General features: G+C 44.5%; 2 protein-coding genes across 4 annotated transcripts in view; one reads left to right on the top strand and one right to left on the bottom strand.

Moving 5' to 3' along the window:
* LOC125434151 (CUB and sushi domain-containing protein 2-like) overlaps positions 1 to 15,063 on the top strand; it is a 218,565-nt gene extending 203,502 nt beyond the window's left edge. The window contains 1 exon segment of the mRNA XM_048499155.1: positions 14,852 to 15,063. Coding sequence (XP_048355112.1) covers positions 14,852 to 15,063 — 212 coding nt within the window.
* Positions 1 to 23,071, bottom strand: part of LOC125434149 (CUB and sushi domain-containing protein 1-like) — an 890,459-nt gene that overhangs the window by 828,231 nt on the left and 39,157 nt on the right. The gene's annotated exons all lie outside the window — the stretch shown is intronic.

The raw sequence follows: 23,071 nt of genomic DNA, 5'->3' as shown, positions 1-23,071 counted from the left end.
TATGCATGTATTTCTTCAAGCCCCACTTTCACTTTTCATTCTCTCTGCAGCAAGTGAGACTACTTCCAGCATGATTTTAATTTTGCTTCACCATCAGGGCAGGCAAATTTGGCATTGAGTCTAGAGCCATGGTGGCGAACCTTTGGCACTCCAGATGTTATGGACTACAATTCCCATCAGCCCCTGCCAGCATGGCCAATTGGCCATGCTGGCGAAACTTGTCTTAATAGTATGATCCTGTATCCTGGAGTATAAAGTAACCTGATCTAGAGCTTTGCTCTAGACATGTTCCCTCCACCCACAGCCAGCTTTCCCATTCCCTCCCACTGCCATCCACTTTTTGCCCCTTGCCCTTCTTCCATGTTGCCGGCTCCTTCAAGTGAAAGAGAAAAAGTTCACTCACGTGGGCTTAGTCAAAACACAGCAACCTCTGCATTTCTATTGATATAGCGAGATATCAGCATAGTAATAATACAGAGGGCTTAGAAATAACAAGCGTCTTTAACAGCAGCAGCAGGAAGTGAAGGGTGGGGGGAGAGAGAATATCAGCTATATCCCAATGTCCCCTTATTTGGCAGCATGTAGTCCATGGAATTGCTTTCTTCTTTCATTTTGAGAAGGGGGGTTATATTTTGGAACAGTCATACAGATAAAAGTACAGTTTAAAGACTAAGTCAGCAATCTTGGCTTCCAAATGTAATGAGATCTGTGCCTTAAGAATAAGTGCCTTTAAGATATGTGCCTTTAAGAATAAGTTGATGGGCGGAGTTAAGAAAACCAGGCCAGAAAAGTTCTCTGCAGAAAAATTGCACATCCAGAAGGGAATGCCTCCTCACATGTAAACAGAAAAACAAGGAGAGCCCACTGCTACTGAAGAGAAAAGTCCTGAGGTAAGCATTCCATGCATAATGGGCAATTGTGTGTGGAGTGCTTTGAACACTTGAAGTGCTTAATGGATGCTGTGTGTTATATTCTGATTAATTCAGTTCCATAGCCTTCTAATAATGCTAGCAAATATTTTAGGCCTGCACAAAAGTGACTTGGCGGCTGCCTTTTCTTGGGGTTTGCTCCCTTCTGAGGTATACTCTGTCTCACAGAAAGATAAAAGTGCGGTCGTTGTAGTACGGCAGAAGTACATGCTTCTGTAATAGAAAATAGTCCTGAAGGACTATGAGCAGGTGGACCAGTGAGCAAGCAGTGAGTTGGGTGGGATGGGGGGGTGGGGTGGGGGGGGTACTAAATGGGCCTCATTTGGTGTTTGGATCAGTGGGAGTGGGGAATGGGGAGGCTGTTGCTAGGCCCAGCACTGCTGTCCCACCAGTCCCGGCTTGGTGTTTGAGATGGGGGGATGGGGAGGCTACTGAATGAGGCTCCCACCTCAAAAGTAGTGCTTTCTTTAAAGGGCTCACTGTTGGTCAGCATGTGAATCAAACATTCCCCATCACTTCCCTTCCACTCCAAATCCTTAATTGAATTAAGGCCTGTATCTACATAGCAACCTTCTTCCGGAGGTGATTGTGAAGGGGCTGGTGTTTGAGGTGTACTTTAAAAGAATAGCATTTGCTTTGATGTGAGACTGAAAGAACACAACTGCTGCATGGGGCCTTCCAGGGTAGCCACTATCGAATGGAGCCCTTGTGTGGAGATAATTGTTGATTGGAGATAGCCGTGGTTGCAGACCTTGCCAGGCTTCTCAGGTGACTAAACAGAGCCTTCAGCCTGTTTACTTCAGAACCTCCATCTGATTGTATGAATGAACAGAACAAGGACAACAGAGAGAGAGAGAGAGAGAAGGCCGGTGTGTGTGTGTCTTCCGGTGACTGGTCAACCTGCCTCCCTGCTTAAGGTGCCAGCCTGTCCGCTTGCAAAGAGGCCAAGCCCCAAACACCAGTGAATGGGAGAGCACAGTGGGTCTTGTGTGGCAGAAGATCTGCTCCTGTTCCCAAAGCAGCAGTTCAAATGGAAAGTAAATGCAGATCTCTTTCTCTGCCCGTTTGTCTGCTGATTGAGCTGAGAGGCCAACAACGGAAAGCCCCCGTATTGTACCCTTTTACTCGGGGGTAAGCCCTGCTGAGTTTCATGGCTCTTACCCCAAAGTAATCGAACTGAGGACTGCAGCCTTAACACCTGCTCGCAACCCCTGCTCGTCATCCCATTCTTGCATGGAGATTGTTTCATATTCCTGGATCATGTAAACATAACATTTTGGGCAGAGGGGAGGGGAGAAGAAGGCTCTGGGGAAGATCCTGTGTCTAGGGTGGCCGTCTGTCCCGCTGGTGTCCCTCCAGGCATGACTTGAGATGTGGGAAGGGGGGGATGAGGAGCTGTTGTCAGGCTCAGTGGGTGAGCAGCGCCTTGCCATTGCTGTCCACACAGACCAGCTTGGGGTTTGGGCTGGGGGAGCAATAGGCACTAGCACCCAACAGGAACGTTCTGGAAAGAAGGAGGTCCAGGAAGTGGCGACAGATGCATTCAGAAATCTGCTGAGATCTTTTGGTGAGACAGAGTATAGCAAACGACTTAACTGTTGGAGGGGATGTTAAAGCATTATGAAATGTTGTTCCTACCGAAAAGTTCTGGTCTCTATTCTGAGCATTCGTTGTATGCCCAGCATACAACACCAAAGCCTGCTGTGTAGACTAACTTTTTTTTTTCAAAACCTACACGGCTTTATTAGTTTTCAACCTGAGTTACACCTATTCATGGAGTCTTGCCTGAGTTTTGTACTGGGTTTGTCTCTTCGACTCACCACAGTTAGTTAACAGATGACTATGAGAAATCTGAGATGATGTGAGTGTAAGTTGTGTGTGTGTGTGCTTTCATAATGGAAGGGGAATGGCTGCTGGACCTGCCATTGTTTGACTTATGTCTCTAGTTCAAGGTGCTTTTTTAAAAATAAATTGCCAAGTCTAAAATGGCTTAGACCCTGGTGTTCTTTTAACAACAATGGCTCCTGTTGCATCTTATTTTGATTTTTGAGATGGAAGGTCTCCATCATAACAATGACCCTTTCTGTACTATAGGCTGACCAAATTCCTATCCTGGGCATCATCTGGAAGCACAAATACTTGCTTTGGCTGGTCTTTTGGGTTGAGGGTTTATATCAAGAAATGTGGGGGGTGTATTTCCCATGAATCTGATTGTTACTCTGTACTGCTTTGGTTTTTTTTTCCCTTTTGTTATCCACCCTGAGCCCTTGCCTTAGATCCGTGGTGGCGAACCTTTGGCACTCCAGATGTTATGGACTACAATTCCCAATTGGCCATGCTGGCAGGGGCTGATGGGAATTGTAGTCCATAACATCTGGAGCGCCAAAGGTTCGCCACCACTGCCTTAGACTGAAAAACAAGCATGTATTTTTAATTTATTTATTTTTGAGACTTATATACAGCCCTTCCCAGTCGACTCAGGTGGGTACCAACTTCTGACTGGTTCCCAGTATGTAACTGTTGTTGTTGTTTGGTGGCAGTCACCTCTTCTAGAAGAGTAAGTTGGCAGCATGATGTATGGATGAATTCTTCTTAAATTTTTTTGAAGAGAGGGTGGTTTTGAGGCCCAGTTTTAGTTTCCTCCTGAAGGTGGTCTCCAAGTTTCATAGGGGCAGGATATGTTTGGCCAGTTTTTCGGCCAGTTTTATCCCCACATCCGACATTAGATGCAGAAAGGAAGTTACATAGTCTGGATGTGTGAAGGGCATTGCTTTTTTATTTGCAACAGACTAGAGAGCTCGTGTATCTAATCTGGAGGAACCGGGTTTGATTCCCCGCTTTGCCGCCTGAGCTGTGGAGGTTTGTCTGGGGCAGGGGTAGGGAACCTTTAACACTCAAAGAGCCATTTAGACCCGTTTTCCACGGGAAAAGAAAACACTTGGAGCCGCAAATAATTTTTGACATTTAAAATAAAGATAATACTATACATATATAGTGGGGTTTTTTTTACCTTTTATTCTGTTCATTCTGAGAAGCGCATGGATGCACCCGTCCTGCTGCCTGCAGGGGCGGGCAAGGATGCAACCAGCGGCTGCGGCCTTGCCGGCCGCCCGGGAAGCACCTGCCCTGCTCCAGGCGGGTGAGAGAAGCCTGGCGGCCCAACTGACCGTGGGCAGTTGGTGCGCAGGCAGGCAAGGATGGGGCCGGCGGCTCGGCTCGTGGAGCCGCAGTTCAAGGAGCAGAAAGAGAGCATGCATGCAGCTCTCGAGCCGCGGGTTTCCCCTACCCCTGGGGGAGGATTCCAAGATTAGCCTATTCACTCCCACACATGCCAGCTGGGTGACCTTGGGGCACTAGTCACAGCTTTTTTGGAGCTCTCTCTCAGCTCCCACCTGCACCTCACCTGGGGTATTTGTTGTGAGGGGAAGGGGCAAAGGGAGATTATGTAAGCCCCTTTGGAGTCTCCTGCAGGAGAGAAAGGGGGGATATAAATCAAACTATTACTCTTACTTCTTCTTCTTCTTCCTCTTCCTCCCTCCTCCTCCTCTTCCTCCTCCTCCTCCTCCTCCTCCTCCTCCTCCTCCTCTTCTTCTTCTTCTTCTTCTTCTTCTTCTTCTTCTTCTTCTTCTTCTTCTTCTTCCTCCTCCTCCTCCTCCTCCTCCTCCTCCTCCTCTAGATAGGTCGTCACACACAGGAAGTCAAAGGGAACAGAAATCTACATCACAAACTTTGTCAAGCTATATTGTGAGTTTTATTTAAAAATGCTGCAAGCTGACAGGGATACAGTGTCCGTTAGGGATACGTGCCCATGGGGAGGCCTAGCAGTAAGAACACCGATCTGGATAGAAAACTTGAGAACTTTCCATCACTGATTCTGTGCATCGCCCAGTCCCAATGTGTGCCTGCATAGAAGGCGACTTGATGACCAGCAGTTACAGGTAAGTAAATACCTGTTTATCATTGTGAAGATCTTGTTACTTATATGATTACATGCAGTTTTCACAATGGAGCCAGAGCATCAATGGAGCAGAGGAGCTGACTGGAATAATTTCTTCCCCTGCGCTGTAGTTATGAGCAGAAAACTGCCACCAGATATCTGATTCAAAGGCGTGTTGTTGTCTTCAATGAATATGTACACTGCATCACGTAGTTTGCCTCTTAGAAATACTGCTTTTTTGTCTCAAAATAGGTGGTGTATGTTAAATAACAGTTTTATGTCTGGCATATCACAACCTGTAGCCTTGGATTTATTGATCTGGCGCAACCGTCTCCACACCTTGCTAAGTGAAGGAGGCCTCGGCTTCCAACTTGAAAGTTCTTTAAAATAACCTACTAATCCTAGAGTTTCAGACCCGCTTAAAAAAATAACTAGGTGTTCATACTCTGAAGCTGGAGAGAGCCCCTTGACTAAAGCATCCGAAACAGTGTTCTCTAAGGTGCGTTGCAGAGTTAACAGGCTTTCGCTGCACCTTCTCCATAAAGAGTGCAGCATTTTAGACGGCACTTGAACATGCACCAATGACATGCTGCCACAATACGAGTCAAATTAATTCTTGGTTTTCCTTTATCTTCCTACCCATGTTTTCCTTTGCTTGATCCTCCTACACTCGTTTGCTCTAATAGCTTTGCATTAATGGAGGCTGCTTGTACAGGCAGATAACCTATGGCAAGCGACGCATCCAGCCCTGTTTCCAAACAGCTGCAGTGTCAGTTGTTCGTCTGGCAACATGTAATTTATTTATTTTGGCTCGTGTGGGGGATGTTCCCCGCCCTTGCTTTTTGGTAATGTGGTCTCCAGTGCTTGCAGGCTGCTAAGGCAAAACACTACTCGGACTTCTTTACCATGTGATGAAGGGAGCTTTGATGCTGGACAGCTTATACCCTAAAAATCTTGTTGGTCTCTAAGGTGCCTCTGGGCTTGGATCTGTCTCCTTTACCATCTGTAATGGTCACATCCTTCTATTACCCTGGGGGAGGGGCAGAGGCGTAGCAAGGGGGGAAAACGCCCGGTGCACTGGTGCATCCTCCACCCCCAGAACGCCCCTATATGTCCCTGCCATGCCCCCAGAACACCCTCGCAACGCCCACACAGGGGCGTGCACCCGGTCGCGTTAATGCAACCCCAGTGTGTTGCATGCCCCGGCTCGCCAGACTGCTCCTCTGAGGGGCCGGGGGGCACTGCAGTAGAACAATTTAACCCTTTATATTTACAAATGGATTAGTATGCCAATTCAGCTTCAGCCACACATCCCCCTAGCTTAATGTATTCTACTTGCCGCATTTATATCAAGAAATCAAGACACACCCACAATAAGAAAAAAATACAGACTTGCCCTTGTAATATGTGAAAATGAAGTAAGTTTACTATCTGCGAACTGTGTAATTATTAAAAAAAAATTTCTCCAAACAATTTTTAAGTGCTTAATCCTTAGCAACAAAATGTTTACAAAACATAGATGTTGAATGCAGGGATACACATCAAATATCCATCATATGTACTTTCATAAGCATGTATTTTTATTTGAAACACACACCTCCTTTTCTTTGTACCAAATGTGTGAAACAACAATTCTGAGTTCATTTTCACACATTACAAGAGCATATCTGTGCCTTTGTCTTTTCTATTGTGGGTGCCTCTTGATTTGCTTGATATATTTGACGCTATTGGCACTCCACCCCACTTTCTTTTGCATGTTGTTGGCATTCTTGTTGGCTTTGGAGTGCAATGGCACAACACAATCTGCACAGGTGTGTTTGGTTCCTGCACAGTTCATTGTGTTACAATCTTTAAAAGATCCTGGACCAGTCGTGGTGTTGGACTAAATATCGTTGCCGGTTGTTTGTTTGTCTAATGATATTTTGGAGAGATTATAAGCTACTTGGCCTCCACATTAGGAAGAAAAGTGGGCTATAAATATTTAAACGTTTAACTAAAGAGAAAAAGTCGTGTGGAAAGAAGTGGCTCTGTGCGGGGAACTTGGCTCGCCTTTCTTGTCATCTCCGGCTTGGCTGGTGAAGAGCAAACACTGCATCTGAGTGGTAGTGGGGGGGAATAACTTGAGCCAAAAAGTAGCCTGTCAAATGGCGGCTAGTGGCAGTCCATAGAAATTGTCACTGTCACATTATCGCTCCTCACTTTGGCTACAGACTGTAAATATGCCATGCGGCTCAGAAACAAAACTGCCCAATGAGCGGCGTGCACCCAAAAAGTATTGAATTGAGGTCAGATCCACAGGATGTCTTATTAATCCCCAAGCCTTCTACTGCACATCGCTCTTAGTATACAGTCAATACAGTCAGCACTAACTTGAGGTCAAGAGAGGGAAGATGTCTCTTGATGGAGACGAATCCGCTGAACAGGGATCTGCAGCCTTTTACAATTGAAAAGCCAAATTGTCTCACTATTTAGAGCAAAGGTGTCAAACTTCGCGGTCCTCCAGATGTTGCAGACTACAGGTGCCATCATCCCCTGCCAGCATCATGCTGGCAGGGGATATACAGCTGTAGTCCATAACATCTGGAGGCAAGTTTGACACCTGTGATTAGAACAAGAGAGTAGGAAAGAACCAATATAAAGAGGCCAATATGAGTAACTAAAAATATTTGAATAGAATTAATGTTACTGACAATTGACATGTAATTTTTATGATCTATCAATCTTCCACAGATCCAAAACACTGTTTGTTGTAGAGTCCCTTTATTAGGAAAGTGGTACACAGGAGGGTCCAGCAATAAAGCAAGAAAATATGTATACATAGGGGCGACATGTGTGTGATTGTTTTTTAGATGCACAGAGCATCAACTTTCCACATGGTTCCACATCTGGATTATTGGCAGCTGTTCTTCATCATTTCTCTTTCTGTAAGTAGCTTTCATACTGTAGTGATCTTGGTCTGCCCTTCCTTTCACATTCTGGTTATTCCTAGCATCCCCACTTATCTCCAATAGATTTTTTTTTGAAGTTTAAAAAGAGTTGATTTTTTTTGTTTGGAAGGAACCATAAAAAGCTTGTTCCATATGGAACCCGTGTTGACTTCAAATCCATAGGTTCACACGCAATGAATCAGCACTGGCAGATTTTTTTCACACAAAAAACCCCATGTCCAGAATGCACCACTCCCACTGAACTCATAACCTAGGGACGGCTTCTGAGTGTATGTCTTCCAGCTGGGTTTCAGCATCTAAGTGGCCTCATGTTTTTTGAAGTGGCATTAAAGCATAAGAATTTTTCCTTCACTGTTTTGTATACAGCATTTGGTGTGTGTGGTTTCCCACAACATTTCCGTTCCTTAAATTCATTCCCTCTCCTTGTATATATTACCAAAGCACATATTTGCAATGATTGTACATAGATGCCTCAAGAGTCAGTGTGATGTTTATCCAATGTTCAAGATTCTCTTATCGTATTAGGAAAACATGACATAAAAAAGGATCTTGATGCAACCACAGATTAATGATCAAAAGCATAAAATTCACCTGTTTTGTAGCTATAAACACTTGCATGTTTATATTTAAAACATAAGGTCAGGAAAAGATGCTTAAATAGAATTGAAGGAGTTGTAGGTTTTCAGCATTTTGCACCTAACATTTGAATTCCTTACTTGGCAGAATTTTTCCTCCTTCCTAAATGTAAACTTCCCTGAGGTAATAAAAGGGCTGGAAATGGGGAAAATAATTTGCAGAACTAAAAAAAACAGAGCAAAGAGGTCACACCCAACAACTGCTATTTTAAGTTATAATAAACAAAGCTGTGTGCTTGAGAACAACACTCAGATATCACCTTCACGGGCACAGAGATGAATGGTCCTGTGATTCCAGCAATCTCAGGGGATGTGATAACAGTTTATGCGCTCTTCTTGGTACTTAAAATCAGGCTGAACAAATCGCATAAGCGCGTAACCTTAGGGAATCCTTGCATGATATAGGGAAAAAAAAGACCACAAGAAGAGACCTTGAAAAGCGCTGTAATTCTTAGGTAGTCCATAGAACTGAGGGTGGCCCGAGGAGATGTTTCTGCCTTCAGCTCCAGGCACAAAAGATCAATTGCTCTGTCTCTCACTGATGATGTTCCACTGAAAGATATGCGTTGCGATTGCTATCACAAGACTGGATTTCTTTTGAAGGGCGGTAAAGTTTTACACACCAAAATCAATGTTGCCCTACTCTCATATATTGTACATACACATATACATATGTATATACCGCTGTATGTACCCTGTTTCGAATATAAGACATCCCCTAAAAATAGAGACATGAGTAAGAGGTTTTGCTGGAAGTACAAAATATAAGGCATCCCCCGAAAGTAAGACATAGCAAAGTTTTTTGTTTGGAAGCTTATGCCCGGCGAACAGTACACAGAAAAATAAGACATCCCCTGAAAATAAGACATAGTGCATCTTTGGGAGCAAAAATTAATACAAGACACTGTCTTATGATAGGAAGCTTACACAGTATGTATACCTATATGTGTGTGTGTGTGTATACACACACACACACTACCTATAAATCATCAACTATTTTAAATTATAGCATAAATGATGTTGACCTCTAGGAATTGTTAATAAATAATTACAATTGTTAGTTGTACTATTTATCTATAATTTTTGAATATTCCCTCTCAACCCCTCTGCACACATAAAAAACCCAACCCAAGGAAAAAGTTTTTCAATGTAGCCTTTTTTGCTGATATTATTTTAAATGCAGCACATGTGATTTTGATTTGGGAAACCCCAAACACACGTCCCGCTCCTTTGCAGCCTGATAAAGTACATCTCAAGAAAAGCTGTATTTGCTAATTATGCTGCTAGAGGAGCCCATTCTCTTCCCTTCTGCCCTGTTCAACTCCAGGCTTCTCGAGGGTTTGCAGCACCTCAGCAGAGCACAAGGCAGGATGGCAGGAAAGAGGGTCACATCATGCATTCTAAACTGTTAATGGTCTTCGCCCCCCAAAACTCTTGTCCTCCTCTGAGTGTTTTGGATGTGCTCCAACCTACCACGGCCAGTGTCAATGCACGGTGCTTGAAAGGGGAAGGCGGAAAGCCGAGGAATTGTAAGGTTCTTCGTGGAAGGGATGAAGGGTGAACATGGCACGGATGATGAGGAGTTCCAGTTAAGTAAAGAAGGTTTAGCACAGAAAAAGCAACAAAAATCAGTCAGCAACACAAGAGATAATTCAATACAAATCCCCAAATGATACAAAATCTTTCTAAATATGAAAGTATCCAAAATCCAGCCATTATAAATCAAGTATCTATATCCTTGCTTGTCTGCAGAGATTCTGTTCCAATTTATTTTGTCGTTGATGGCTGCGGTGTTGTGGTTTGATGGTGTACAAGTTCGTTTGAAACTTTATTGCATTGTTGTTGAGACTTTATCACAACTTAGTTGTCTGTTTTCAAATGAGACTTAGAGAGGACAGGGTGACCTGTAGCTTCCTGGTAAGCTTCTGACTGATAATGGATTTCAACCTGGGATAATAATGCAGTTCAGAGAATAAACTGAATACCTAGTATAATTACTAAATAGACATAAAGTAGGACTTCAAGATCCTTCCTGCAGAAAGCAAAAAAATGTAAGAGGGGGCGGAAGAGAAGAAATAAGGTTTATGTTTATTCCCAGAAGCAGTTGATGTTGTACCAGAGTATAACAAGAACACATCTGGATCAGAACAGTGATCTATCCAGTCCAGCATCTAGGCCCCCATGGTAGCCAATCAGCTCCTTCCAGGAAGCTTATAAGCAAAGTACAAAGTCAATAGCCCTCCCTTCTGCTGCCCCCTAACCTCTGGCATTCAGTCTCATCATACCTGCGAACCTGTTGGCTCAATTTTAACCATCCAAGTTAATAGGCTTCAATAGACCCCATTCTCCATTAATCTGTTTAATTCCCTTTTAAAGCTATTTGAGCCAGTGGCCATAACCACATTTTACAGCAGCAAATTCTGGAAATTAATTATGCGTTGTGCAATGAAGTACTTACTTTTGCCTGTTCGGAATCTATTGCTGATAATTTCAAGTTAGGTGACCCTGAGTTCTTGTATTATGGGAGAGAGAGAGAAAGATCCCTTCCCCTTTTTATACATAATGTATAATTCCATAAATCACTGTCAAGCATGTCTTCTTATTGTCTTTTCTCAAAACTAAAAAAAATCCTAGAATCTTTAGCCTTTCCTCGGAGGTAATGCGCGCCAATCTATAGCTTAGGTTACCCTTTTCTGCATTTTTCCTATACTTTTCTGAGGCAGGGGCAACCAGAATGATATACTATTCCAAATACGTTATGGTGCTAGCAGGGTTTTTTAAAGTCCCTTTCCTAATAATTCCTATGTAGAATTCATATGTAGAATTTGTGTCCCCACTTGACCTCCCCATAAGCTTCCTGCATCATTGGTTGACAATGAAGTATCCACCACTATCCAACAGTTTGTTTCATGGCCTGGGGAGGGGGGGGGGCAGCCCTTAGTTCTTTTGGGGTACTGAAATAATTACTACATCTGCAACAATACCGGGGAGGGGGTACAAATCAGCACTTGCTTGCTCTAAGGCAGTTTCAGTTCTAGCAGCATTCTGCTTCAATGCATCTCCCATGGCAGTTTTAGGACCACGGGAACCTAAATCACTATGGAGACATGGTTTGCCTAATAAGGCCACCAGATTAATTCATCTGGTCATCTGTATCTTGTTATCCACACACACACACAAAAACAAACCAAGCAGCCAAGTATTGGGGGTCATTCATCACTTCACTGGAAAAAAGGACATAAGTTCTTTAGCAATCAAGTTGCTGAGGGTGGTCTACTCATCTTCACTGATTCAAAGAAGAGCAGAGAATGGAGAGCCATTGTGGACCTCCAGAGACTCAGGTTATCATGTTTTATTACATTTACTGATTTGCCTTCAAGATAGGTTGGCCACCAGTAGGAGGGCTGGGGGCAAGGACATAGGGGTATGTTTGTGTGCGCGCGGTGTCACGAATGTCAGTACATCACTTCCAGGTACCCCGAAATAATAGTGGATTGCTATAGGAATCACTTGATACTCCTAGAGCTTCACACTGTCATTTCCAAGTTGTACCCAGAAGTGACATATTGCCACAGATCCCTGAGGTGGCTGGGGACAGCACCACTCATGCACCACCTCCAGAGCACTTTCAGGTGGCATGGGGAAGCAGAAGAAACAAAAAGCCTCCCTGGCCACCTGAAACCCCTCCATAGGGGAAAATGGGGTTATGCCACCCCAAAGTCCATTCTCCCCACCACTGGCATTCCTGGGATGAAAGCCCAGTGGGAGCTGGCTGATGTTGGCTCTGCCTGCAGGGGTGCCCCTGGATGCCTCCAGTTTAACTGGCCCACACATTAGGCTGACACAACTCTGGAAGTGGTGACTGAAGATGAGTAAGGCACCCGTGGAGCTTCCCTGTTTGTCCTCCTGGCTTCCGTGTCACGCCAGCCAGGAGCACCAAAAGAGTGGTGTGAGCCCACGCTGCCTCCTATAACCATTCCCCCCACCCAAAATCTGAATTGGGTTGTATGTCATCCAGTTTCCATTCCACATGTAAGGAGGCTGCCCTGACCCAGGTCAGTCTTGTCAGATCTTGGAAGGTAAGGCCCTTTCAGCACGGGTGGAATAGAGCACCCCAGGGATGGCAAAAATGCCCTGGGGAAGCGTTCTTCGAAGCAGCAGTGCCGTCCTGGCCACCCCAGAGCTGCGTGAAGCCGGTGCTTTAAACCTCGCTCATTGAGCGAGGTTTTTGAAAAGCGCCGTCTTCCTGCTGGCGCGGTGCAAACCACACCGCTAGGAAGACCCCGTTTCCCTCCTCCCCTCCATTCACCGTCCCAATCCGCATCGCTCTGGAGGGCTGGGGACGTGCCCACGCTGCCTTCTGACCTCCAGGGGTCGGAGACAGCATGGGCATGTCCCTCCAGCCCTCCTGAGCAGCTCTGGACGGGATGGTGAGTGGAGGGGGCCGATGGAGAGGCAGATCCAAGTGAAGCCGCCTCTCTGTCAGGGAAGAAAGTCAGGGCTGCTCGCCCGCTGCTGTGCGAGCAGTCCTTGAGCCTCCACCGGCACAATTCATGCCAGTGGAGGAGCATTTCCGTGTGTGTGCAGAAACAGCCTAAGCATGGTCAGCCTTGTTTAGTACTTAGATGGGAGACCACCAACAAAATCCTTAGTTGCTGGTAGGTGGTGGCAACCAATGCAAGTCATGACAACCCACCTGTGCTTTCCTGTTACCTTGGAAACTCTACAATGTCACCATAAGTCTGGTGGCATCACACTTATAAACCCCACCCCCCACATGTACAAAGTAAGAAAGCTGATTTTTAGTGAGAAGTTGGGGTATTTCAGTTTTAGTAATTTTCCATTTGAGTTCTTTGTCAAATCTTGGTGTGTGTCATTTAGGACATCTAGGACTTCTACGGTAGAATTAGTGGTGCTCAAAGGACTACACCAATCTCTACCCAATGGCCCATTCCCAGCTTACTATCTGTGCTATTTGTTACAGGCCATGGGTACCTGGCCATTCTAGAAATAGTATTTTGACACTTCACTCTTCAGAAATTTACTGTATTTAAGGAATCTATTTCACTTTGAGAAATTTAACCTTACAAAAACAGAAGCAATAAGAACAGAGGTCATTGCTTTATTCAAAATGCGAAGTCTCAATTTCTTCTCCTTGGAAGTGCTCATTCACAAAATAGAATAGTAATTCAGTCTCCCCACTGGTTAAGAGAAGATTTCAGCTATAACTTAAAAACAAAAGCAAAGGATGTGTCTAGTTTCAGAGGTTTGTTCTATTGAGGAAGAAATCACAATTATTTAGTGCAAAATTCATTCTAGAAATAGTACGCATTTATCCTGCTATTTCCTCTCTGGATAAATCCTCCCTCAATTCTGCTGATTATAATAGTTCCTGATGGTATTACATGCTGTGGAAATTTCCCTTCAGGATTACTGTGTTTTGAAAGCATTTTGGAAATATTATTCAATAATAAACCATGTTCATGGTAAAGCAATTCTCCCTGTGTCCTGAATTCATCATTCATGGTGAACCTGAAGATGTCTTGTCCTGACTTCAGTGGATTGTTGATTTGTTCGAGATCAGTCCTACCCGCTACACACACGTGCACACGCACACACACAGGGTGTTCTGATAACCCTTACCCAGAAACCCAACAAGCACTTTGAACCTCATTATAATATTTTCTCTTACCTGCACAATCTGTGGAGTAGGGAAGGCAGCGTGGTCCAGCCCAATTTCATCTGGTCTCAGAAGCTGAGCAGGGTAAGCACTTGGAAGAGAGGCCCCCAAGGAAGACTCTGCAGAGGAAGGCAATGACAAACCATCTCAGCCTTCCATTTGCTTTAAAGCCCCTTGTTATGGTCACCATTAATCTGCTGCAACTTTGACAACACTTTGAATTTGTGTGTGCACGTGCACACACACGTATAACCTACATGGGATGGGTTGACTCAATAAAGGAAGCCACAGCCTTCAGTTTGCAAGATCTGGGCAAGGCTGTTAATGATAGGATTTTTTTTGGAGGACATTAATTCACAGGATTGCTGTAAGTCAGAAACAACTTGATAGCATGTCGCACACATGCTCCTCATATTAATTCAAAATTGTGCATTCCTCATTATTCCTACCTTTGCCGGGGCTTGAGCCTGCAATAGCTGTTCAGTCATGAGTGAACTAATGTCATGGTTTGCTCTGACCCATTTCTGTCCGGAGCAACTAGATTACAGACCAGCAAGGAAGCATCTTAGTGACAACTGGCTGGAAGTGGCCAGGTAATGCTCCCAGACTCCTATGAAAAGCTTCCCAGTTGGGCAGTCTTATACTTATAAGGAACAAGTGGACTAAGTGTTTGTGCTCCATAGCAAAACACACCTAGCTTACCTTTGTGTTTGCCTTTTCAGCTGATGATGCATGTGGTGGGACCCTTCGGGGGCAGAGTGGAATTATTTCAACTCCCCATTACCCTTCGGAGTATAACAACAATGCTGATTGCACGTGGACCATTCTAGCAGAGCCCGGGGACACCATCGCTTTGGTGTTTATGGATTTTCAACTGGAAGATGGATATGATTTTTTAGAAGTTACGGGAACGGAGGGGTCATCACTATGGTAAGACAGCTGTTATGCTTCCTTATGTAACTGTAGGTTAACTCAGAGTACCAATCCCAGGTGCCAGGTTGCCGTGGCACCTAGAAATTTCATTGTGGCGTCTTGTGCCTGAATGTGCATGATGTGTTTTTGGCTTGATTATGTGTTAACTTCACACCACCTAGTGGTCATGGATAGATTCTTTTCTTAACCAGTACTGGACTAATATTCAGTTAAACGGCTTTTCCGTTGAAGTTAAAGAGCTTTTCAAACCTATCGTGAAATTATGAGAAATGGGAGACATGTTTGTTTCGATTTCAAGGTTAGGCTTTTATTTTGGTGGCAACTAAAGTTACCTCCAACAGCAACAGTTTTCTCATGGCTTAAATAAATGACAAGAAATTGTGGAGAGTTTTGTAGTAGCCGCAGTTTTGTAGTAGCCACAGTTAGAAAATGTGCTTGTTAAAATACAAAACTCTTCTACATTTTTGGAAGGCGCTTGGAGGCAAAGAAAATTTTTTGATACCTGCTTTTCGAATCCGTATGTCTTTAAGCCTGCAAAATGTGTGTGCAGAACTCTAACTGAGAGACAGATTGAAACAGAAAGTTTTGAAATGATTGTTAAAAAATACAGAGGTGGTGTGACTTTACAGATGGTTGTCTGCCTATGTAAAATGGGTATGATCGCTGGTGAAATGCAGGAGTAAATGCCATGTTCACTGTAGTTGTCAGCCATCGTTTAATCTTCCTGTAGGAACAATCTCTCCGTGTGTGCGGGGAGGCGCAATAGAATTTCAAATAAGACATTCTGAGACACAAACATGATGTCCAGGTGAACTTAACTTTGCTCAGACTCTTTCGATTACATGTGAGATGAGTTCCTGATTGGACCATTTCAGGGTTCCCTGATGAAATTCATCTCAGCTATAATACTATGCTGAATAGCTCTGAACCTGAACAGTAACTGCTTGTGTTATAGAGCCGGGTTATTGCATCCTGCCCTGATTTTGCCCTGTTCAAGAACTGCATCATTTAATTTACTGGAGAAGTGGTATTGTCCGAAGTCTTGGATGGGTCATTATATTGATGGACTTTTGTTGTCAAGAATAGAATTGGTTTCAGTTTGCTCTCACCTTGTGTCCGTGTTGTTGGATACATTCTTTAATGATCCTCATTGACTATTTTGCATAGCGTATTTCTTTGGTCTTCTGCAATGAGCAGTACCTATATAAGAAGTGCTTTCAAGAAGAGAGAGCAGGTTTGGCTGAGTTTGTGAGCAAATGCCAAAGGTGCACAGTCATCTAAGTAGTAAGTCTAAGCTCAGAAATCTTAAACTGATTTTTTTTACTATGTACCTTGAAAAATTTGAAGCTGGCAGTGGCAGATGGGTGGTAAGGAGAACAGCTGCAAGAAAGCCGAATAACCATGTGAGAAAGTTGTGCAAACGGGAAGAATCTGAAATAGTTCTAATACAATGGAATAGGTCACTAAAAGATCAGCTCCCTACTCACCACCAGTGAGCCAGATGTGAGCCGAACTAACTTTGAATTCTCAGCATGCTTACCAGACCTCAATTTCTAAGATTCAACAGGATAAGTCATATAATTTACATTGCTGTAAAACTGATATAAATTTGTAAGACAGAATATCTTTGAAAAACGGCTATTGTTTACGTTTCTTTCTGTGGAAAAGAAATAATTTATGCATGCAGTAAAGTTCCTTAACTGTTGTCACAAGGTAGGGCTGTCTGAGCAGGTACTCCAGTATTTCTTTGTCTGGTATAGCATTAATTTATCTTATCGCCTAAAAAACAACAACAACAGTAAAATAGCAACCGAGCTACTGATCTGGTTGCCTAGCCCCTCCCCCCAATGGGATCTCTGTCAAGAATGTCTGCCAAAACCATTAAGCTCACAGCTATGTAGGAATGTAATCATAGCTAGATGTGAAATCTGCATCATCTCAAGAGCTGGGGGGGGGGGGGCGGGGGCAGCAGATTCTGCCCTCTCTCTGGACCCTGAAAGCTAGTACAGATTTTAAAAGAAGTATTCCTGCTTCTGGAAAATTCACAGGCTTTTAGAGGAAGAAAGCCCTAGAGCCGTGGTGGCGAACCTTTGGCACTCCAGATGTTATGGACTACAATTGTACAATTGAAGACAATTGTAGTCCATAATATCTGGAGTGCCAAAGGTTCACCACCACTGCCCCAGAGCTTTGGAGCATCCATTGAGAATGCTGAAATCTAGTTGTCATCCTGATTTGAATGAGAGCATTGCTGGCGGGGGATTGCTGCATCATGCTGGCAGGAGATGATGGGAACTGTAGTCCATAACATCTGGAGTGCCGCGAGTTTGACACCTGTGAGTTAGATCGTTGCTGGCTTTTTCTTGACATTTGTGAAGCCAGACACACAACTTACGCACACAACTTTTCTTACTTTCCAGCAGTGGCGTACACCTGTGCTCTTACATGTGAAATTAAGCTGCAGGGTGACATCCGTAGGTGAAGTTTTACACTTAAAAGGGAAGATTTCACGACCAGCGTTTGCAGCAGTTATTGCCGCTATTAAGAACTTTCTTAGAAGGGTGCAGTAATGAGAAATCTGAATATTTTTAATAGCTTGGTTAAGCGTTACAGCAAAGGGTCCTGCTTTTGATGTGTGTCCCCTTCCTAATGGTTTTCTTAGCACAGGGCTGGTTACAAGTCCTTAATGTAACAGCCCGTAACCTTGTGTCTCTCCCCCCCCCCCCCCCCCCGTGCTTAGACGTGATGATTGCAAAAAGGAGTTTGTTCTTTGGCAGAATTAGGAGTTGTGGAAAACTTAAATGTCTTTTAAAGTTAAGCATCTTCTAAACTTGAGTTGAGCTCTGACCTGGATGACCCACGGTAGTCTGATCTCATCAAATCTTAGAAGCTGAGTACATCAGCCCTGGTTAGTACTTGAATGGGAGACCAGTGTGATATAGCAGGTGGATTCTAATCTGGAGCAGGTGGATTCTAATCTGGAGAACTGGGTTTGATTACCCACTCCTCCACCTGAGTGGCGGAGGCTTATCCGGTGAACCAGATGTGTTTCCGCACTCCTACATTCCTGCTGGGTGACCTTGGGCTAGTCTTGGTTCTTCGGAACACTCTCAGCCCCACCTACCTCACAAAGTGTCTGTTGTGGGGAGAGGAAGGGAAAGAAGCTTGTAAGTCACCTTGAGTCTCCTTACAGGAGAGAAAGGTGGGATATAAATCCAAACTCTTCTTTTTCTGTGCAGAGGCAGGAAATGGCAGACCACCTCTGTTGTTGATTGTCAGCTGCAACTTTGACAGCACTGTCCATCAAACTAGTGCTGCAGCCAAATCAAGCTGTTTCTCCAATGGCCCTCATGAGTTTGCTGCTTATTCTGTTTCTGGTTCCAGTCAAGAGGCAGGCAGGCCCCAGCAGGCCAGATTGAGGTATATCATCAGCAGCAAAAGGGTTATGAAGAATGAATGTTGGAGTGGTGCTATTCCAGAGACAGGGGGCTGGGTCCAGCAGTTCACTTACACAACAATTGGGGATCTTTCCTGTGTCACAGGACCTGTGTGGGATAATATCCTTTCAAAGGTCCGCTGATGGGGAAAAAGCAAGAATGGCAACTTCACCTCCTTCCATCTTCCCATGGTAGCTCTTAGATATGCCCAGATGTGACTCCTGGGTCCCTTGACTCTGGGAATCAACCTAACTGAGATCAGAAATGGTATCTGGGGAGAAGGGAAGAGTGGCAGATCTGTACCCATCTGCATCTTTCTCTGGTGGACTGCAAGATCCAGTGTAGGAGAAATGGAGAAGGCAATGCCAGTGGATCTTGAGGAAGAATTCAATGTTTTCATACAGGGTGTCCCTAGGAGCCGAGTGGAGCAGATGTGAGTAACATCTGGTTGGTTTTAACCAAGCATTGATGGGAAGGAGATTGGGCGACATGTTCTTCATAAATGTGTAGTTGTGGGCTTAATTTCCATTGGGCAAGAACATCATCAGCCTTTCCTGTTGGTCCAGAAAGATCTTTATCAAGTTCTCCATTGAGACTGCTGTAGTTACAAAACTCCAGGACCTCGCTTCTTGGATGGAACTGCAGCTCCTCTGAAAACTTGAGACCTTTACTACAGATGCCAGTGGAGTGATTCACATTTGTCTCCCCACCCCCCCCCCTCATACACCTGGTGTATCAGGAGAGAGAGAGAGAGAGAGAGAGAGAGAGAGAGAGAGAGAGAGAGAGAGAGAGAGACCTGGCACATAAAAGATGCACCACCTCATTCATGTGAGTATCTTAAAATAACACAGGCTCCATCTGTTCATAGACAAATCAGTACATTTCTCCTTTTGATCACGTGTGTTGCTGTTTATTTTGGTGGTTAAATCATTCTGGAACATATAAAAGGCGCCTGTCAGAAATGACACAGCATGGTCTTAAGACCATGACAACCTGAAAAATCTGCTTTCTCCCTCTTCCTGTTTTCTAACATCTGACCTGACAAAGGGTTCCAGGTGGTCCAAAAGCTCTTACAGCGTTGTTGGTTCTAATAAAAATATATTCCATGGCTTATGCTCTTGGCTTTGAGGGGCATCCAGCTTGGCCTTCTAAAGGGAGCTGGTCTGGATGACAACTGGTCAGTTTTATGTCAGGGGTGGACAGCATGTGTATCTTTTGCATGTTTGCTGATGTAATGTTCTCTGGAAAATGGTAAGGTGAATGCAAAGAGAAAAATGCTATCACCAAGGTGGAAATTACTGTTGAATGAAGCATCAGCATCCATACGCAGTGCCGTTCCCTGTAAGTGTTATGCACTCAAATTCCTGTACATGGAAAAGTTTGTATAGGAAAAAGAAAAGAAATATCTGGTTTGCATGTGTTGAAGCTCATCTACAAAATGGGCTTCTGGCATACCTTAGGACAGTGGTGGGGAACTTTTTTTTCCTGCCAAGGGCCAGTTGGATATTTATAACATCAATCGTGTGCCATACAAATTATCAACTTAAAAATTAGCCTGCTATATTTGGTCAAACATTTAATTAACTCACCCCTAATGTGATGGCTGGAACTGCTTCTGTTTATTATGATGATTCACTTAATACAAATTTATGTTGCTATCAAAAAAGCTTCTAGATTTATTGAATTTCGAGTCCTGCCCCCTTTGCCCTTCCTGGCATGGGCATTTTCTCCCTCTCTCTTCCCCAGCCCCTACCCAGTTTCTGATTCTCTTCTCTCCCTCCCTCTGGCTCTTTTGTACTTTGCCCTGCCTTGGTCCTCTCCTGATTCTCACCTCTCCTGTTGTCCCTGCCCTGAGGCAGTGCGGCTAGTAGGGCACTGGGTCGTTGGGGGGTGCCCCTAGGCTTTTTGGGACCCAGCAGTGGGACGGGTTGCTGCTCCCAAGTGGCCGTCCTCCTCCCCCTGCCTGCCTGCCTCTATTGTCTGAGCAGCCCGGTGGCAGTGGCTGGGTGCAGGAGGGACGGGCAGCAGCGGGGCAGGGCACGGGTGGTAGCACTGATTGCCTGTGTAAGTCAAGTGGCTGCAGCCAGACTGGGCTGTTGCAGACATGAGCCTGCAGTGCAGAGAGGGGCAATCTGAACGGGAGTCAGAGCAGGGCCAGACCAAATGATTTAACAGGCCTTATGCAGCCCGTGGGCCAGACCTTCCCCACCCCTGCCTTTGAGCAAGGGGGAAAGGAGCTTTCATTTCTTATGAGTGCTGTCTCTCTTGACTTGGGATGGGGACTCAAACAGAAGATACCACTCGGGACACTTTTGTATGAGTACTCCACACAAGTTTCCTGTTACGCCTGTGGTAGTTGTTGCTTCCACATGGCCATTGGCTCTTTTTAATTTTGTTTATTTTATTTAACTTCATAAAGTTGCCTCCACCCGGGCAGCATTGGAGGGAGGGGGTTCAGTGCAAATTAATCATGCAGTTGTCCACCTTCCAGTTTTCTTGTGCCTTTCTCTCCCACTTCTTTTCCCAAACCTGTTTTGAATACAGTCTTTTCCAAACAAATTTGGTCCCAGAATGAACAGGAAGATGCAGTTTCCCACACTTTACCGCTCATATCCTGCACCATTTCCTTCCCATTTACCTTGACTCAGATGGCTTTTAAAAAAAATTACATTTGATGCTGGGAATATTGGAAGGATGGTGGCCTAGTATAGCCTGATCTTATCAGCTCTCAAAATCTAAGCAGGGTCAGTACTTGGAGGGGAGACCACAAAGGAAGACTCTATAGAGGAAGGCAACGGCTGCTTCCTGCTTGCCTTGAAAGCCCCTTGCTGGGGTTATCATAAGTAACTTGACAGCATCTATGTACATATATATAGTGGGCTTATTCCTATGGCATCCTAACACTATAAAAGAATTTTTAAAAGATTAAAACACAAAACAAATGGCCAATGTAGGCAAGGAAGGGAGGAAATGGCAGGTGCAAGAGGAGGGCACGAAAAATATAATTCCCCGTATGAAGGTTATATTGCCACTGTGAATGCAGAGACACACTTTGCTTGTGCAGTAGCAATGAGAATAAAACAGTGAATTGTCCCTGTGTGGAAGCAGCTAGTATGACGTGTTCCCAAAAGCAAAGGAATTAAAGGCTGACCTCCTAGCAGTCAGCCTTCTAAGAGAGCAAGTTGTGATCTGACAGATCCAGTCAAACCCTGTGCAAAGTCACAGAGGTGTAGCGTCAAGGGGCGGGGGGTGCGCGACGCACAGGGCGGGCGCCTCTGCCGAGTTGTTCTGGGGGCCTGGCGGCAGCGGGACAGAGCATTCTGGGGGCTTGGAGGGGTGCGGGGGGTGCGCACGCACCAGACGCACACCCCCTTGCTCCGTTCCATCAAAGTCATACTAAAACCACCTGCCCTTGGAAGAGATTAACCCGCTGCCTCCTAATCTTTTCCAATACAATCTTAAATTTGCCAGCGCGGTGTAGTGGTTAAGAGCGGCAGACTCTAATCTGGAGAACTGGTATTGATCCTCACTCCTTCACAGAAGCCAAGGACTCTTATCTGGTGAACTGGGTTTATTTCTGTTGGGTGACCTTTGGCTAGTCACAATTCTTTTGAACTCTCCCAGCCCCACCTTCCTCACAAGGGGTCTGTTGTGGGGAGAGAAGGAGGAGTTTGTAAGCCCCTTTGAGACTCCTTCCAGAAGAGAAAGGCAAGCTTTAAATCCAAACTCTTCTTCCTTCTCTTCTGCCTGCCATTTGAATTAAAGGTGGGAAATATTTTTTTTTAAGAACAGGGCTGCTGTTAGAGATGTAATTGACTGTTGAGATCTTTAAAAAGCATTGCTTCATCAACAGCTGTCACCATATCAGAAGGATCTTCAGGGCAACCCTTTTGTGGTGGTGGCCACCACCCTATATCAGAATTCCAAAAAGATTGCGGACCCTTGAATAGGGATGGACGATTATCCCATCATTAATACAGTGGAACCTCGGTTTTCATTGGTAATCCGTCCGAAAAGAATCAATGAAAAATGAAACCAATGAAAACCGAGGCAAACTTTTCCATAGGAATCAATGTAAATCCAATTAATCCGTTCTAGGCACTCCAAAAACCATACCAAAAACACATTTTTTGGTGAATAAACATAGTGATTAATGCTGAAAACAGTAACAAACAATAACACTGGGACCAGCTTCAGAGCCAGTGGACCAATGTCGCACCAGAAAGCTGTCCAAAGAGGTCTGGTTCTGACGCCTCTTTAAGATTTGTCTGAAATGGGGCAAGACATTGTCATTAAATAAGTTGCAGACACGGCCTGTAACAGTTTTGTCTGGGTGATTTTCTCCACAAACCCCTGCACCTTACTGCAAATCAATGAAAACCGAGACAATTGTTTCACTGAAAAAATCAATGAAAACCGAAACAGATGAAAACCGAAGACAATGAAAACCGAGGTTCCACTGTACATCCTCCTGTCAGTTTTAAAGTCTTTGTAATTCAGAGACATGGCTTAATGTTTGGGAGAGCTGCAGCCTAGGTCCATGACATCTTTACGCCCCATGCCATTGCATAG

This window comes from Sphaerodactylus townsendi, linkage group LG06, assembly GCF_021028975.2.
Source record: "Sphaerodactylus townsendi isolate TG3544 linkage group LG06, MPM_Stown_v2.3, whole genome shotgun sequence".
Lineage (NCBI taxonomy): Eukaryota > Metazoa > Chordata > Lepidosauria > Squamata > Sphaerodactylidae > Sphaerodactylus > Sphaerodactylus townsendi.
Note: the sequence above shows the minus strand (reverse complement) of the source record. Positions and strands in the feature narration are given on the sequence as shown.